Source organism: Leptodactylus fuscus, chromosome 3, assembly GCF_031893055.1.
Source record: "Leptodactylus fuscus isolate aLepFus1 chromosome 3, aLepFus1.hap2, whole genome shotgun sequence".
NCBI classification, from domain to species: Eukaryota; Metazoa; Chordata; class Amphibia; order Anura; family Leptodactylidae; genus Leptodactylus; species Leptodactylus fuscus.
The window spans coordinates 145495386-145513182 of NC_134267.1; the positions used below are offsets into that span (position 1 = coordinate 145495386).

At 39.6% G+C, this 17797-nt stretch overlaps 1 protein-coding gene across 2 annotated transcripts in view; it reads left to right on the forward strand.

Annotated features, from left to right (window-relative positions):
• DIS3L2 (DIS3 like 3'-5' exoribonuclease 2) overlaps nt 1-17797 on the forward strand; it is a 230714-nt gene that overhangs the window by 82462 nt on the left and 130455 nt on the right. For both annotated transcript variants that reach the window (XM_075268480.1, XM_075268481.1), the window contains 3 exons: nt 3904-4087; nt 14479-14573; nt 16467-16714. In XM_075268480.1, the coding sequence (XP_075124581.1) occupies nt 3904-4087; nt 14479-14573; nt 16467-16714 (527 nt within the window). The remainder of the gene's footprint in view (nt 1-3903; nt 4088-14478; nt 14574-16466; nt 16715-17797) is intronic.

Below are 17797 nucleotides of genomic sequence, written 5' to 3' on the forward strand. Positions count from 1 at the left end.
ACCTCAGTTTCCTAATTCCTGAAGCACATTTCTTTAGCCGGCAAAACACTGTGTATAGACACTTAATCTGTCAGTTTGGACATGCTGGATATTTTTGGCTCACTGTTGAAATTCCTTGTTTGATACCATCAGGATTGTGGAGTCTTGGGCTCTACAATAAAATCATGATTTTAAATATACTTTTATTGATCACTTTTATTCAATCACTAGTAGCCCCCTAAACTTCAAACTGGGTCACTTTTGTATGACCATGTCTGTCTAGCTATTAAGGAGTCTGAGTCGGGCATGGTAAAAATAGGGGTTGCATTCGGTCATTTGGCCTACCAACGCTACAGCTCTGGACACTATTAGTTGGTTTTGGCAGATCAGGGTTTTGTTTTTCTTTTTTAAAAATCATGCAGTTTAGTTATCCTCATTAAGATTTTTGCAAAACTTAGATTAAAGATTAATGTTTGCAAAACTGTGCAAAGTATGGCTTGACTTGCTATAAATTTATTTTTTTTACCTTGACCAAACCATGCTAGAGAATGTTGATGCAAGTAGTTCAGCCTGGACAGAGTTGTTCAGCATTTGGAGAGCTCCAATTTGATCCTCTTGATCCATATATTTTTTTACTGTGTCTGTTTTAAAACACACTTGCAGATTTCAGTGAAATAGTAGATTACTATGTAGAAAATTTCATTGATGTTGTGGCTCTGTTTTGATTTCTTTTCGCTTCCTTTAATGTGCAATTGGTCTATGTATTGAATTTTACAAATCCTAACTAAAGTACGAATTTGATTGCTATGTATTTTTTCAAAGTAGTAAGTCCCCCATACACGCGACCGTAATTTTATCCACAATTGCGGATAAAAGTGCAGACACGTATGTTTCTATTTCTATGGGCCCACACAGTGCCACAATTTTTGCAGATGTGCCCGGGCTGTAGAAGGGCTCGGCTAACTATGAAACATGTCCTGTATTTTCCACATTTGTGGCACAGATAACTGTAATGGATGTGATTCTGCAGATAACTTACTGACTTTTGCAGATTGCTCATCAGAATTTATGGACAGCAAAACCACTGCATTTGTGTGTGGGGAGTCCTTAGGTTTTAGTCATTTTGACAGTGCTTTGTATGGGACTTGTACATGAAGACTCAACTAATGAGCACTTCATCCTTTTTGGAACCCCTTGGTTGGCTACTCTGCCAAGTCACCTGGATCATGGACTCAAAATGCAATGGCTAAGAAAATATTGTCAATCAAAAATTTATATGGCGCTCAGTATGCTATTGATTGTCTCTAAAAAGGACTGAAGCTGGCAGTTCTAAGAAGGAACCCATTAAACCTGAAAGAAAAGTTGTCCAACTCTGATCAAGCAGCTTTAAGTGTAAAAACCCGATACTAAGCTGCAGTACTTAATTGCATTGTAATATAAAATATAAAGGTAGTGCTTTCCCAGGACCATCCCCTAATGACCTCTCAATAGGATGGAACATCCTAAGACTGTTTATGATGCCCTGCATCTTACTGCATGTGGAGTATAATGGGGCACAAAGGAAGAGTAGAGGATGGAAGAGAACCCATTGAGCATACCACCGTGTGATCAGGCATGGCTACCACCTGAGAAGCTAACAATTATTCCAAGACTGTTTTTAAAACCGTATGTAGTCTATAATAAAGTTTGACAGCCCTTTCCTGGTTTTTAAGTAAACTGGCCTTGGGAAGTGGGGTCAGCGGAACTTTAAGATGTGCTATAAAGCATATTTTAGCAAAAAATATCCACATGTAAAGAGAACTCCTTACATTGGAATGAAATCCAATCTGTGGATAGTAAGGTACAGGTCAAAAAGACATGTGTTTGTGGAAAAGGATTCACTAGGATGGGTAACTTCATTTACATCATTCATTGGGCAGTGCTACTTATCTAAAAGATGCAAGCAAAATGTTATATATTCATGCAGAACATACAAATATCATGAGGACATTTGAGGTGACTTTAAATGTTGTCACTTCTAAAGAAAAACTGTTTTGCCATAGCGCGTAAAACAAAAATGTTCTGCCTGAGCAAAATGATGTACTGGTCTTTAAAATGGCCAATCGGATATTTTCCAAAATGAACCCTCAATACTTGGTTACTTTAGAATATACACTGTCCAATATCTCCTTGTGTCTTGCTGTCCTTGCATAGAACATTAAACACCTAGTGCCTCTAAATGTTAGAGCTTAAAATAAAGTTTCCTAGGTCTTTGCTGACCATTTTGACTTCCTAGTAGTAAGAAATGCAACCAGCATATACTATTTAAAGCCTGAAAGGTCTACAGTAGAATCTCCTGCTCTGACAGCTGAGTCTTAGGAGAAATAGAAAGTGTAAGTGCCAGTTGACTTAATTCCAGGATAGGTGTTAATTGCCGCTCTCCACTAGGCGGTTGGGATTACTACTTAGAGATGTTCCACTATTTTGAATTGAAAACAATCACCTCTCATTTCAAAATCTGAGATAAAACGGGTTCAGTTCACACGTGGTGGACAACATGTGCAGCTTTGGACAGGTTTTGCAGTCATCAAAAGCTGTAAATAAACAAGTGCAGACCGCTCGCTAACTTTCCACTGAATAAAAATGGGTAGCTTAAGTGTCGTCTTATGCAACATCTATGGATAACAAACATGTTTTTATTATTGCCAACTTGGAACGCACTTAAGGCTGCATTCACACATTGTGATAACACTGCAGTGACAACTGTAAAAAAACCCCCCCAAAAATAGTTTTATAAAAGAGAAAAAAAATCCTCCTAAAGCTTTAAAGCATAACTAAACTTTAGAACAAATTTAAGATTTCTTGGCAGCACTTGTCACTAATAAATCTTGTAATATACTCTGACAAATGTTGGCGCATTTCTGTGAGGTCCTGCAATCCTTTGTTTCCCTTAGTTCTCTATTGAAAGATGTTGTTTCTCACGGTGTATGGTGCTACTATGGAAACCCACCATAGGTACCATGACTCTTTGGTAGGGTGGAAGCATATCATTAAACTAAACTATATCTGTGTCCGTAGGACACATATCGCTGAATACGCAATGGTGAGTAGGAAAGCCTTAACTTCATGTTTCACCATTCATTTAGTGAAGTTTGCGACCCAATGCAAACCTGCTCCATTGGGGGCAATGAGGATGAGTAAGTGTTAGTGGCCAGTTGTGCCATATAAGTTTTTAACAGAGAAGCTTTAGTAGGTTCCTAAAGGAGCTTGGGTGCCACTGAGCAGCCAAATACTGTTGTACCAATGGGGAGCATAATACCTATGGCGGTCATAATGATGGTAAATGAATTTTTTTCATGTACTGGATGGTGCTTTGGTTTGAAGTATTGGATTGTGGTGTTTTGCTGTCACACTGCTTATTTGTCAAACTATATCAGAATAATGCACATACTTTTGCTGTACTTCGTAACGTTTTGTCTTGCTGTTCCCCTGAACAATTTGGTGTTTTCTTTTAAAAATCTGTCCACCCATTCAAACAATATGGCCCCTGGAAGATTATATGTAAACTAGCTCCGATTCTCCATGTGGGTGTAATGTGTTTTCTGATAGAAAATCATAAGGTTACTGCCCCCTAGGAGAATAGATGCAGTATTTCAATTACAAGCCACAATTTGTTAGTAATATTACAAGATTCATTAATGACACAAACTCTGCTAGAAAATCCAAGGTAGGTTGACCATTTATACACTTTGCCACATTTTAAAGTATGAATATGAAATGTGACTTGATTTCTGGTGTTCTGAAATAAGCCAAGGTGGGTAAGATGTGCCAATGCTGGCATAGTTTAAATGCCCATAGCGTCCCAAATGTCAGTGCTGGATGCCAGTTGCTTTAGGCACTGATAAAGACCTTATGTGTTTTATTTTTTGTTTGAAATGGTTACAGGTTATAAAGCCAGATATCTGCGATGGTGCCAAAGCTTCTGCTCAGACAGACACCGCTCAGCCTACTGCAGGTTCTTGTCATGTACGGGGTGGATCAAAGAGCCCTGATCTCATTATAGAGGCCCAGTTTGAGTGTGACTTGGAAGAGGACCTCCAAAGAAGACTGACTTGTAATACTGAAAATGGCAAGTATGCTTTTTGTTTTTGCAATGCAGATCTGTAAATGTAATTTGTAGATAGCATATATGTTTCTTCAGCATTGAATGTGATTCTTTCTGTTGGCGGACCTACCATAGGTTTATACTGTGGCATATATTTAATAGTCTTCCACCCTGGCTTTCTCATAGGTAAGATGCTTTAATTTGTGCGGGCTTCTTTCTTATCAGCTGTTACTAATTTACCTGTTTATTTGCTTATGTTAATTTGCAACTCTTAACTCCTTCTGCCTACATAGTCAGATGAGGGCTTGATTTGTGTGACAAGTTGTACTTCAAAATGATACGATTTATTTTTTACAATGTCCTGGGAAATGGGAAAAAAATTTGGAATGAGTTCAAATCGAGGGGGGAAAAAAAGCAGTACTGCCATTTTCTTATGGGATTTGTTTACAGCTTCCACTCTGCAGTAAAAATGCTGTTTGCTTTATTCTGCAGGTTGGTGCAATCAGTGATGCCAAATTTATATAGTTTTTTATGTTTTAATAACTTTATAAGAATTTTGAAGAAAAATAAAATTCTTTGAATCTCCATATTCTGACCCCTGTAACTCTTTTATATTTCAGTGTACATGGCTGTGTAAGGTGTTTTTAGCCCTCCCTCCTAGTGGGCTTCAACATGTTATCTTTAGATCACCTGTGCCATAGACTTTAATACTACTGTGTTGCCGTCTATGGCAGATTCCTTATGTAACTATTGAAGCCTGCTGCAGGCAGGCTTCAATAGTTACAATACTATGGCAGTGCTGAGAGCCTTTGGAAGGCTCCAGGATGCCATGGTAACAGGACACCTCCTGAGAGTGCGCTGCTGGGGGGGGCCGTCCCGTTATAGAGAATCAAAGAGAAGGCAAAAGTAACCACTCATAACCACTTTCACTGGTCCATGAATGTGTGATGACTTGGCTTGCAGTCTTCCTGCTGACAGACTCTCTTTAAAGATGAGAATCTAATCTTGGCATTTAACACCAGTTTGTGCTATGTGAACTTCTCACATCTTAAGGGAGCCTTCACACGGAGTTACGCTGCGCTCATTCTAATTGTAAAAAAAAGTTCAGAATGAGCGTGTAAAAAGCAGCTCCCATTGACTTGAATGGGTGCCGGCTTGCGCGCGTAATACATTGAAAGCAATAGGGAAGAAAGCCTCCCATTGCTTTCAATGGGGAGCGCACGTATGCCGGCTCCCATTCAGGTCAATGGGAGCTGCTTTTTACACGCTCATTCTGAACGAGTTTTATGTTCAGAATGAGCACAGCGTAACTCCGTGTGAAGGCTCCCTTAGTTTTTTTTTTTTTGGAAAGTCAATTTTATTTTGTACTTTTTTTTTTTTTTTTTTTTTTGTTGCAAATTTAAATTTTTGTTCAATTTTTAATTACCAGTTTGCTGCAAAGTTGCGCAAAGGTGGTTGTATAGATTAAGTTATTTTTATTTACCTTATTGTGTGCACTTGATGTAGGTTTTGGTATCATAGTAGCGGGTTGTGTTCATTATATGAATGTTTGTGCAAAATATTCATTGGCTTTTGTTTTTGAAAGTTCCAGCTGTTGTTGAATGTGGCACATACAAAATTAAAATTTTGTTCACCTTGATTAGTTTTGTGTATGAATGTAAAATTGAATGAGTTTTGGGTTCAAATTTTTTAGGCTAAGGTCTCATTTGCTAGCTGCAGCTGAAAAACCCTGTAGAAAAGACTGGCTGAAATGCAACAGATTTTAATTTATTTTTTTTTCCCCGTAGAATTTTTCACAAAGCAGAGTTTTTCCTCTGCAGCGTGTGTCTCTATTATGCCTATATGGAGAACGCCAACTGACATGCTGGGATTTACAAAATTTGCTACAATCCCATCCACTTTGACACTGCAATGTTTAGCTGTTCTGCCATGATGCAATGTGCCCCACGTGAATTTTTTTTTTTTTTTTTTATAAATATCCTTAAACTTGTCAGAAAAGTTTAATTCTCATGCTGTCTGGTTTCAAGAAATATATAGGGTTTAGAGATGCACTGACTTTTCAAGGTGTAATGGCGTCTCGGAGAACTGCACAGTGTTCGGAACAAGCGGCCGTACTGTGGGTCAGCCAGCAGTGCATTGGCTGCCCCGTGACTGCACTGATCTGCCTCGGCCAGCCAGGGGTTTGCCTGCTACGCTGTCTGCGGTGCCTGTTCAGCATGCTGTCCCGCTCCGACTGCGGGCTAACCGCTCTGCAACTGATTCCTTCCTATTCCCCATGTCTGCGCTCTGCCACAGTTTCGCGGCCCAAGGTGTGGTATGTGCGCTGTGTCATTCGGCCGTGGCACCGGGGATATCACAGCAAGGGAGTTAGGGGATTTTAGGCAGCAGGAAGTGGGGGTTGCTGAAAGGGGGGGGGTGTTTGTTGGGGGTCCAGGGATTGATGGTCCTGTGGGGGGGGGGGGGGGGGGCTCTTTGTAGCTATGGGGCCATAAATAGCATAGGGGGCCTGGCCCCGCCACGAAAGCGAAAGAGCGCGAGGTACCAGGGTGGCTGGGAGTAGCAAGGGGCCGCAGTTAGGTCCAGGGGGCGGCCTTGGAGCATATGTGGCCGAGGCGCACAAGAGTAAGCGTGGCAATGCAAAGCGGATCAGAAGCGGCTGCGCATGCTTTACTATCACCGGCTCACCACCAACGCTAACCCGTGGACGAAGTCGCGGGTTAGCTAGTATTGTAATAAGATCAGCAGCATCTTATCTGCCTGGTTACAAATTTCAGATTTTCAAAAATCTTTTTTTTTTTTTTTTTTTTATACACCTTTTTGTTTATATAGCTTGTACAGGGGGAAGCGGAACTTAAATGCTGCATTCCGAACTGCTGGGCCCTGTAGCATTTTTGTGGATGCTGCAATAATGTACTGGAACTATTTTGAAAGAAAATGTATTTAGAGTTGCTCTTTCTCCTGCCTTTTCTCTCCCTTGCTTGTCACCATACTTAACCTCCTTTTCCATTTTGCTGCGCAGATGTTATTTTAAATTGAATATAGGCCTTTTCCTGCTATTACGGAAGCCCACAAACACTTGTTGAAATCTCCCTACAGATCAACTTTCAGTGAAAGGGAGTTTAATCTCCTTTTCGTCAGAAGTCCAATATATAAAGATGGGTCTTGGAAAGCTTATTTTGCAGCGCCGGCTAATTTGCTGTGCTTGGATAGATGACTCTAGCATAAGATACAATGTGGTTTCTGAAAATCCTGGTTGATTTCTGCAACTTGTTAAAAACGAATTGCATTGTCCAGGGAGATCACCGTACTTCATACTTTTATCCATCAACATTTTAAAATGTTCACAAAGCGAGTTTTGGTCATATAAAATGACTTGTATAAAGTTGAGGTTCAACCTCCTGAGCTTCATTCACTTTTTTCAGTTTGATTTACTGTTTATTCCCTGGAGAGCTTAAAGTAACTCCACTGCCTCACACAATGGTGTAGCTGTTGATCTCAATTTTAGGTCTTCTGTCCTAGAAAAATGCTTCTGTTGGGTGACCGCTCAGAGGTTGCGACCACCGCTCTGCTTGAAAAATGCAAGCAGGACTCTTCTTTCTATCTTTTATGGGCAGAAACCAGGCAGATCCCATCATAGTCTATGGGGTCAGCAGGTAATCTATTTTGTGGATTGGTTTCTGTTTTTCAGGTCCATAATAAAAGAAATTTTTTTTATATATATATATATATATATATATATATATATATATATATATATATATATATATATATATATATATATATATATATATATATAACATTTTTTAATATTTATACACACAGTTATCCAGTGAAAGGAATGCACTGGTAAGCCTTTCGCATAACACCTCTTAATATATTTTTATTTTGGCAAACCAAAACTGAAAATACTTCAAATGTGTAAATTCTGCCGTTTTGCTCCATGTAAACAAAGATTAAGAGGCCAAAGTACAAATCAGAGGTGTTAGTACTTTGTGTATGCTGTTGTTGCGTTTTTTTTTTTGTTTGTTTTGTTTCTTCCCCCTCCCCCCCCCCCCCCCCTTCCACCACCCCTTTCTATCCAGATTTACTGTAGAGATGTGTTCATTAAATGAAAGTTGTTTTCCTTAGAACCTACGTACAGGGAACCTGTCTGGTCCAAAATGCCGCCTAGACCAATAATTGTGCCATGTAGCCAGGTGGCCCTCCATTTCAACCTGGCATGGCATAGTACACTCATTGTAGATACAAAGCATACAACTCACACTGCAGGACCCCAATAACCAATTGTCTTGATGTTTCCTGAGGCCTGTGTCTGTGTGACCACATATCCCTGTTACGGAAGAGACAGGTGGTAGACTGCTGACAGGATCCCACAGCAGACCTAATCGGAGACACGGGCAAGTCAGCAAGCTACTACTGAAAAATAAATTTGTTGGTGACATTTGTGAATGCTGTCAGGTAATATTTGCGCGTAGTTATATAGTTGGTACCCAGAATGAATTTTTCATGGGGGTCCCTAGGCACCACCGTCAAGCAATGCATGCAGAGACCTTTTAATAGAAGCTGAAACAAACTGATATAGCAATGCAGAAATGTTCATCTTTGTATGGATGTGCATGGGGTGGCCGTGACTTGTCAGGTTTACATAGACGGCTGAAAGTGTTTTGAGATTCCACTCCAATTGCAACCAAACGTTGCGTCTGTAGCGGTGAATGACCTTTTTAGCCTGTATCTTGATTATGGATAAATCTCCCAAATCAGGCCTTTCCACTGATACATTTGCTGACTGAAAAGATCTATAAAAAGATCCGTGCGTTGTTTCATCGGTTTGTCATAAATGTATTTACGCTTCTATTTAAGGCCCCCCGCACAGCACGATTATTGGTTTGGGAGGCATTTTGAACAAATTCAGCCACTTATTTTATTCCTTGAATACACAGGATGATAATACGTCCTATATTGATACACTAATAACTCTCTTGTGTTGAGATTTTACAGAAATCAATGTGATTGGATTTGATGGGTTTGCAGCGGAGTAGTATGTATTGCACAGCTGTTCACTCCTGAGGTCCTGTCCTTGCACTACAGCTGGTGTAGTGACAAATTACAGCCAAGCACAACTGCTCCAGGTTAATACAGTCACATCCACGTAACCATCCTATACATCATAATTATCCTTGGCGTTTCTTTGGAAGGGTTTCCCAGAAGCTTTTCTGTTTGGATCACTTATGTATCCTGTGCTCATGTAAGCCTGAACTTTGGTTTTGGCAGAGTATTCAGAGTGGAAGCTTAGCAGCCAGAATCTGGGCCTCCCAGCAAATTGGACTTTCAGGTATATATCTCAACTGTCCCCTTGTTAAAATAAATCATAAATGAGGTATAAGTAGTTATCTTTAGACAAGTCAGCATAGGTTAAGGTAGAGGAGGAAAAGCACTGTCTCTAATGGCACTTGTCCCTGCACCTAACAGCATTTAGTATAAAGAGCTGAATGTTAATCTGAAGGAGTTTGCAATAACATCGCTCATTTTAGTTATTACAAGCACATTTCACAACCTCAATGCAATGAACCATTTTCAATCTCTCAGTAACTGAATGTCTACTGAAAAAATGGTCATTCTGTAATGTAAAGCAGTAAAACCCTGATAAAGCACTTTGACACATTTACATGTCAAAGCTAGCATTTTTAAAACTGGTATCTAAAGTACACAAGAAATAGTGTGGTCATTTTTAAGTATTCTTATTAGTATATGCAGATTGGCACAAGCAGAAGGACTACTGTGACAGTCCACCTAGGTAGCTCAAAAACAAACCGCACCAAGCTGCATATGGTGTAGTACCTTAGGATAAGCTGAAGTCAAATGAGTAAGTTAAACTCTCAACTTGCTGAGTTGTGAGAAATTCACAACTACTATGTAGGTGGTAGAACCGATCAACAGAGGGTTCCTCTCTGATACATGGAAGCAGCAGGGTCCAAAAAACCAAAGGTGTCACAGGATAACCAAAAGAAGGACCATGGAAGGTTTGCCTAGAAACTCCCAAAAGGACCACGCTTCACTCGGCAATATTGTAAAAGGAATCTTCTTTAGTGATGTCACAGCACATGACGTACATTTCGGGGTAAAGACACCTTTATCAAGTGTAATAGGACAAGCGCTAAAACACTTTAGGCAGTGGACATGGTTATAGCTACATGTGGAACCCAAAAGTTAACTCAATAACTGCTACTATTTTCGGATGTCATCCAATGTTACATGTTCTATTAGTCACGTGGTTGAAAAATGAACCAAAACGGTCTTCATTCGTATCAAAACTACTTGGTCAGTATTTTTTTCTGAATTCTAAGCACCTTGGGAGGTTTACATTGTACATGGATATAGGATCTAGCTGAATATGACCTTTCTGTTGTGCTACATGTAGTAGTGTTAAATTGGGGAGGATGTGTGCTGAAGCCTTCCTGGATTTCCAATATTTGACATATCAGATATACGCTTATTGTAAGCATCCTGTATGCGCTAGGGTAGATTACATAATTTCCTCAAAGTTTCAGTGGTAAAGCCCCTTTGGAGACGCGCTCTCCATCCTGCCTGTTGCTTCTTGTCTGTAATAAAATGAATTTTCATAGATCTGGAACAACTCCAGCAGAAATGGTATATGCAGGAACTAAACTATTTATAATTAAACAATGAAGTGGCACGCTGCCCAAGGTGTGGCAACATAGGAAATGCAGAGGTGCCAGCAGGGTACAGGATTGCCCAAGTAAAGGGTGGCCTCACAAGACAGACATAATAGTTTGTCAGCTGCAAGATAATGGCCTCAAGCACAGTTTCTACCAGGACAAACGTGTTTGGCTGTGGCTGGCAAACGTGTGTCTCTGCTTAGGGTTGGGCCTGTAACTGTAACACAATGTTTCTACTGTGTACGGATCTGTCCATTTGGAAGGATGTGTTCAGGTTAGAAATAGAAAGTTTCTATAAGACTTATGAAAGGTCAGCTGATCATTATGCTCAGTATTCTAGTAATCTGTGAAACCATCATGACTTGAGCACATTGACTAGTATTAACCCTATATGCAGTGCTCTGTAAATAGAAGGCTGTTTTAATATGCTAAAGGTACATTGAACAAAAGAAACTTGTGCCGTATTGATCACGTTGATTTGTCATTAGCTAGTATTGATGTGACTTGGCCATACCTTTCCGTCTATCACTTATATGAATGAGCTGTTTCCGCTGTCATGTAATGATTATCCTGGTGTTGTAAGACTAACACCATTGTTTCTATCTTTCCGTTTCCACCTCTCCTTTGTTTAATGAAAGGATGGTTGTAGGTGCAGTTGAAACACTTAGGACATGCACTGTGACCATTCCCCTTAACCTGTTTTATAAAGAAAATGTTGCAGAAATTAGACTGGTTAGGGAGCATTCACACTACCGTCAGTGTCCGACAGGTAGTGTCTGCTGCTATTGTCCGTTCAAAATCTCGCACGGACATTAGCAGCGGACACTAGCTGTGTCTGTGACACTTTTCATTCATTTAAATGGTGATCGGGTGCGTTCTTTTGCACTCCGTGCCTGTCCTTAACTGTCCGTTTGTAAAGATGTCCGACTGTTCAAGCGGACAGCAAAACCCGACATGTAGGTTTTTTTCTGTCCGCTTGAAAAGTCTGACATCTGAATATATGAATCGTGGATATGCCAATACCAGCAGCCAGCTTCCCATTAAGGTGTCAGTCCTGTCAGCTAATGCTGATTCTAAACGCCAAAGACGTGCTAGTCATGGTAGTACGTTCATAGCAGAACCTTTACTTTAGTCAGACTTAACCCAGGATGAACAGATACAAAGCAGTCCACAGCCAGTACTCAAAAATGTATAATAGAATGGAACCTCCAAATGCACGGATACAGTCTTCTGGGCAAAGACGTAACAACAATGCATGCAAAGAAAAAATATATCCAGCACGACAGAGGGATCCCATTAAAACATAACTTTTAATTGTGAAAAAGTAAAGTCCATATAAAAAGTTATTTTCCACAAGACATCGAGCATATGTGCAAAAATAAAAATCGCAAGAACATAACAAAATGACGAGACCGACAAGACAATGAACCGGTGAGGTGTTTCAAGGCGATTGCCCCTTAGGCATAGCGATCTAACAATTAAAAGTTGTGTTAATGGGATTCCTCTGACGTGCTGCCCCATACATCAACAAATGCAATGTAGGCTACCTGACGTATGGAATAGTCACTAAACAAAATAGTGGTGTGATCCTTCAACTATCTGACCACAGCTCAAAATTCAAGTTGGGTGTGTAGTTGGTGATATGTCTTAGTGTCCATTTGTGTGGTTTGACTTCTAGCGTGTGGGTTTCTTAAACAATTTTCAAGAACAGGCTTAAGGGGGAGGAGTAAAATTAAATGAATGGGTCTCTGTCAGGGTGACTTGGGACACTAAACCACTCACAGGTCCTTATGGACTGGGGTTTTGGTATGCCAAATTACACTGTTATAAAGCCATCCGTGCCCATAATAAATTAAAAAAACAAAACAAAGCAAACCTTTTATACTCTCCCTGCTCCTCTACTTCTCAGCAAAAAGGCTGGGTAATGTGGGAAAACCCCCAAAACACACTCTTGTGTCTAGTGCTCTGGGGTGTGTCTGACTGTGGTCTGGTTCCACTGTGCTCTGGGGCTTTATCTGGCTGAGGTCCTAGTTGCACATCCGTTATGTAAACATTTTACTAAAATTATCGATGTGCTATAATTGGGATAGGTCATCAATGTTTGGCGGGGTCTCATATACAGACCCCCACAGATCTTACCTGAAACTGGATTCTGCTTCACAGCCCATGTGACATCACAGTAATTGGTCACATGGCCCATTAATATGTATGTGACATCTTCATTCGGTCATGGACGCTCAGATTTTCTTTTCATTGAGAACGGTTTGGGAGCTCACTCTGTTGCTGCTTCACATAGAGCCAATGAGCCTCCCGTTCCACTGAAGAGGCAAGTGTATGGCGAAATGTGTTTTGGACACAATACATAGTTGGCTTTTACATAACGAAAGGCAGTCACTGTTATACAGGTATAGAAATATAATTTGTACTGAAAACTGTAGATTTACGTATTAAATTGTTCCTGTGTCTTGTAGCAGCTTACTGTCTTCTCTCTATTGAAATAAATAAGAAATATGCTACAGAGCATACATGCTCGGGGGGGGGGGGGGGGGCGGTCAATATAAATGTGTGGCTAGCTTTATAATTGGTATGGGAGTCTTAAATGGCCTATATAGTTTTTCAAAGTCTATGCATTTCAAAGCATTGCTTGGTGTTTAATATTTGTAGTGCGAATCAGTCAGTGACTTACATGTAGTTCTGATCTTTCTCCTCTGAAGTTCTGTGCATAGACTCCTAAATATTAGATCATTGCGGCTCGGGTAGACCTGGCATGCAAATATTAAGGCTTCTTTCCAGTACTCGGAACATGATGGTGGTGTTTGGAAATACTTAAGCACTACTTCAGTGTGAGAGCTAAAGCGAAGTGTGTAATGTTGTTTTTATCTATTAAAAAGATTATGCAGGAGAGGTTGTTTTCCCAAATTGTGCTGTAACCTGATAGAGATGAGTAAAGATGATTCTATGACTACAAAGGTGGTTTACACCATTTGGCAGAGGAACTAGAATGTTACTAAGTGTCTGGCTCTTTAGTGGAACATGTGAATTCATTTCATGAGCTTTGTTTGAATGAGGTGTAGCCGTATTTGGAAGCTTTCTTTGGCTACATGAATTAGATAGTGTAAGGACATGGCCCCTGCTTTACACCAAGGCCTCAGTCATTGAACGGGTTTTGTCATAGATGGGAATATTTTAGATCTTAGTAGTTGCCATTATTTGAATCTGGTTTCTAGAATAGTTATCATGTAAGGCGAGCTAAACATATAGCTAAATGATAAAAGGAATTAAAATGCAAACTTCCCCAACTGTCTTAGGAACTTGAAATGTTGTCATAAATCTTAGACATCTCTTGCTAACTAGTCAATTTTTTTTTTACGTCTGAGAGGGTAGAGCTTAGTCAAGGGGCGATTGGAGGGATACAAGACAACCGGCTAAAGCAGAACCTTTTCTCTGGTCACAAGAATTGGGGGGGGGGGGGCATAGCAGATCTTTCCAGACATAGGCTTTATTTAAATATATATTTTACATAACTATGTATATTTGGGGCAGGAAGTGCCTGGATAATGTTTTTTGTTTTTTTTTTTCCTTTGCATTTTAATTAACGTAAATGAGATTCTATACAGTTTGCGAGTATTTTTCAAGTTCCAATTGTTTTTGCACAATACTATATACAAATATGCATCAGGTCACAAGTGTCTATAGTGATATAGTGCAGATTCTAAGCTTTTCTTTTCTTCGGTACAGAAACTAAAGACAAGCAAGAAAGTATTGACTTAAGCAAATATTGTACTCCAACTGCCCAAGGCCAATTGACAGATGGATTTCAGAAGACTGCAAAGGTAGGGCACCAGAGGTATTATAAGGTGGCTTGCTTGTGGTGTGTTTTTGTTTTGTTTTTTTTCGCCTAGGGCTATGGATGACATAGGATAGATAAATCATCAATATCAGATTGGGGATTCAACAAGCACCCTGTTTGAAGCGATAGCTTCTGATATACAGGCCAGAGATGTCACATTCATTGGTCACATGGCCTGCTTGCAGCTTAGTCCCATTCAAGAAAATGGGGCTAAGCAGCAGTACCACACAACTGTAATACAATGTACTGTACATCAATGTGAAGAGATTATCAAGCAAACAGCTTATTGGTGGGGATGTCTGTTGCTGGAACCCCCACTGACCTGGTATTGATGATCCATTCTAAGGTAATCAATATTATAATCCTGGAAAAAATGGTTTCTATTTGAACCCTTCAAACAACCTGTCAAATGCTACACAGTATTTTCGGGGTACATAAAATGATTGGAGGGAATTCAGCCATGTCTGTCCTTCGTTTTTATATGACGCCATCAAAATCTTATCGTACACAATCCCGTTTCTCAGATACTAAAGCATGGAGCCATCATTGATCTAGTTTGAGGTGGGGAAAATTCTCTTGAGTAGGAAGCCTTCAGGTAAAACCACAAGTGTCCTGTACAGAGTGCCTGTAAATCTTTGTGGAGTTCTGTACATTATCGTACAAATGCTATCATTAATTTTTTTCCCCTCTGTAGTATTGTTGGAATATTGTCCAGCGCATAGACCCCATCCATAGGTAAAATACAGAAAACAAAGGACTAGATCATAAACTGATAGATTACACCCAAAAATTTGCAAAGGGAAATGCTTGTGCTGGGGAGTCAGTTTCCTAGGAGATGTATGTGAATAATAAAACAAATATGATCAAATTTTCTACTTTGTCAACCATATTTTTGCACTGTCTTAAACAATTTGCATTATGTAACTTAGTAGAAAGCTGTATTCATATTGTTTTAGAAGGCTTAAGATGTGAATTAATGGTGACTGGATTGGCACTTGCTCGAAGGTTATTTGCCTTTTTAGAATTTCATCTGTTTCACCCTCATTGTTTAAAATAAGTGCAGCGTAGACTTCTTAGAAGTCGGGCAGCATTTCTTGCTTTCTTGTCATATATCAGCTCTAGTTATGAGTAGGGGTAGAGAAAACCGAAACATGTAAGAAAATGTTTGTACCATGATGATTTAACCTTCCTATATGGAATGAAATCATTTAGATTCAATTTTCCCCAGTCATCTCTGCCACCCAGTTGCACAAGGAGCTTTGGTACAACCCTGTTTACTCGAATGTGGCCAGGTTGCAGTTTATGGATAACTGGATTCCACTGTGTATAAAATACTGCATAAATTTAGCACTGCATGCCCTCTTAATCTCAAAATTGATGGAGACTCTAAAAGTTTTCTTTTTTTTTTTTTTAAATTAAAAAAATTAAAACAATTTTTTTGCTGATTTTATATGTAATTGCGAGTCCTAGTGACAAGCCTCACGTTACAATGTGACTTAATTCAATTCTTCATGACTGCTTAAGAAACTCTGCACCTTAACGTCTCAGTCATCACTTTAGCTAGGTTCACACTTGTGCCAGGCTATCCGTTGTTTGGGTCCACCTTAAGACCTGAATGACAGTCAGTCTACTAAAACAGTGGTTACCTGTAGACACACATAATGGAGTTTGTCAGGTTTCCAATGTTTTTGTACTGAAACTGGCGGAGAGAAGAATCCTCAGTGACAAGTCGCTTAACTATCCACATATTCACATAAAACAAATTAACTTGTGACTGGAATACACTTCAAAATGGTTGTTCAACAGCAGTACATTTGTCACAGTATGGATTTATGTATAATTGTGGTTTATTTTTATTTTTTTGTTTTATATACAGGTAGTTTACATATTGGAGAAAAAACATTCAAGAGCTGCCACAGGTTTCATTAAACCAATGACTGACAAGAATGGAGAACTTGCCAAAAAATATGCTTTATTTTCACCTGTTGACCACAGGCTTCCACGAATATATGTCCCACTTGCAGATTGCCCAGCTGAGTTCTTAATCCGACCACAAGATTTTGCCAGCACTCTCTTCATCTGCCGTATTACTGATTGGAGATCAGATAGCAATTTTGCTGAGGGGTAAGATTGCTAAATGTATTTATGTATGCTGAGGGTATTGGCGATTGATGTGTACATTATTTTGATTTTAGACTTTTATAGATTTTTTACAGAGGTGGTTACTGGTTACTTTTGCATATCACTAGGCTAAGATAGACAATATTATCTAATAACTACCATATATATTCATGAATCCCTGATGGAAGTCTACCACCTATCCTAATCATATTCAATTGTTACCACCATATTACAGAGTAGATAACACCTAGGGGCAGCACACATTTGTGTTGTGTCACTCTTGTAGATTTGGAGAAAAAAAAAAACTTAGAAATTTTATGCAAATTAGGCAGTTGGCACATGGGTGCCTGGCCTTCAGCTCACTGGAGCACTGCTCAGACCCCTACCGTCTCCTACCTCGGGCCCCCTGTGTAGTAAGAGATGATCTTCTCACCCATGATATCGCCCATCTTACTTGGGCAGTAAGAGAAGTGCTTTCACGGCTAAAGACCTGCCATCGACTCGCCTGCATAAGGCTTTAAAATTGTTTTTCTCCAAATCTTTGAGTGACCTATATGACAGTCATGATGATTATCACTTTAATGTGCTCTGTCATTGTAATTTACAAGTTTGTCTTCCATGGAAGGAAAACTCCTTTTAATGTAAGGATGTAGTACTGAAATTGACTTAAAAAAAAAAAAACCTTAAAAATTAAGGAAATGTTCCAAGCATCTTCAGTGTCAGCTTCTGCATGTTTGAAGTGCCTTTATAGACCTATCTCACATACCACCACTATTAATAATGTTGGGTAGAAATAAGTCTTTTCGGGACGTAGTTGGTACTTTACCAAAAGACAAACTTCTTTGTAGGGCCATCTCCCTCCACCACCTTCATATGGTTCCACTTTCGCCACTTTATAGGTATGTTTGCATAATCCATACTTGCCCATAGAGAGTTGGTCAGTATCAATTGCATTTGCGCATAGCTTCTACCCTGGTCCAGTCACTCTGTGTGTTCCATGTACAAAGGCCTGTTGAAGGGCTTCTTGTTCTGAGAAAATAGGAGTAACACTGACTAATCAGCCATTTGGAAGGAAAAAGATCTTGT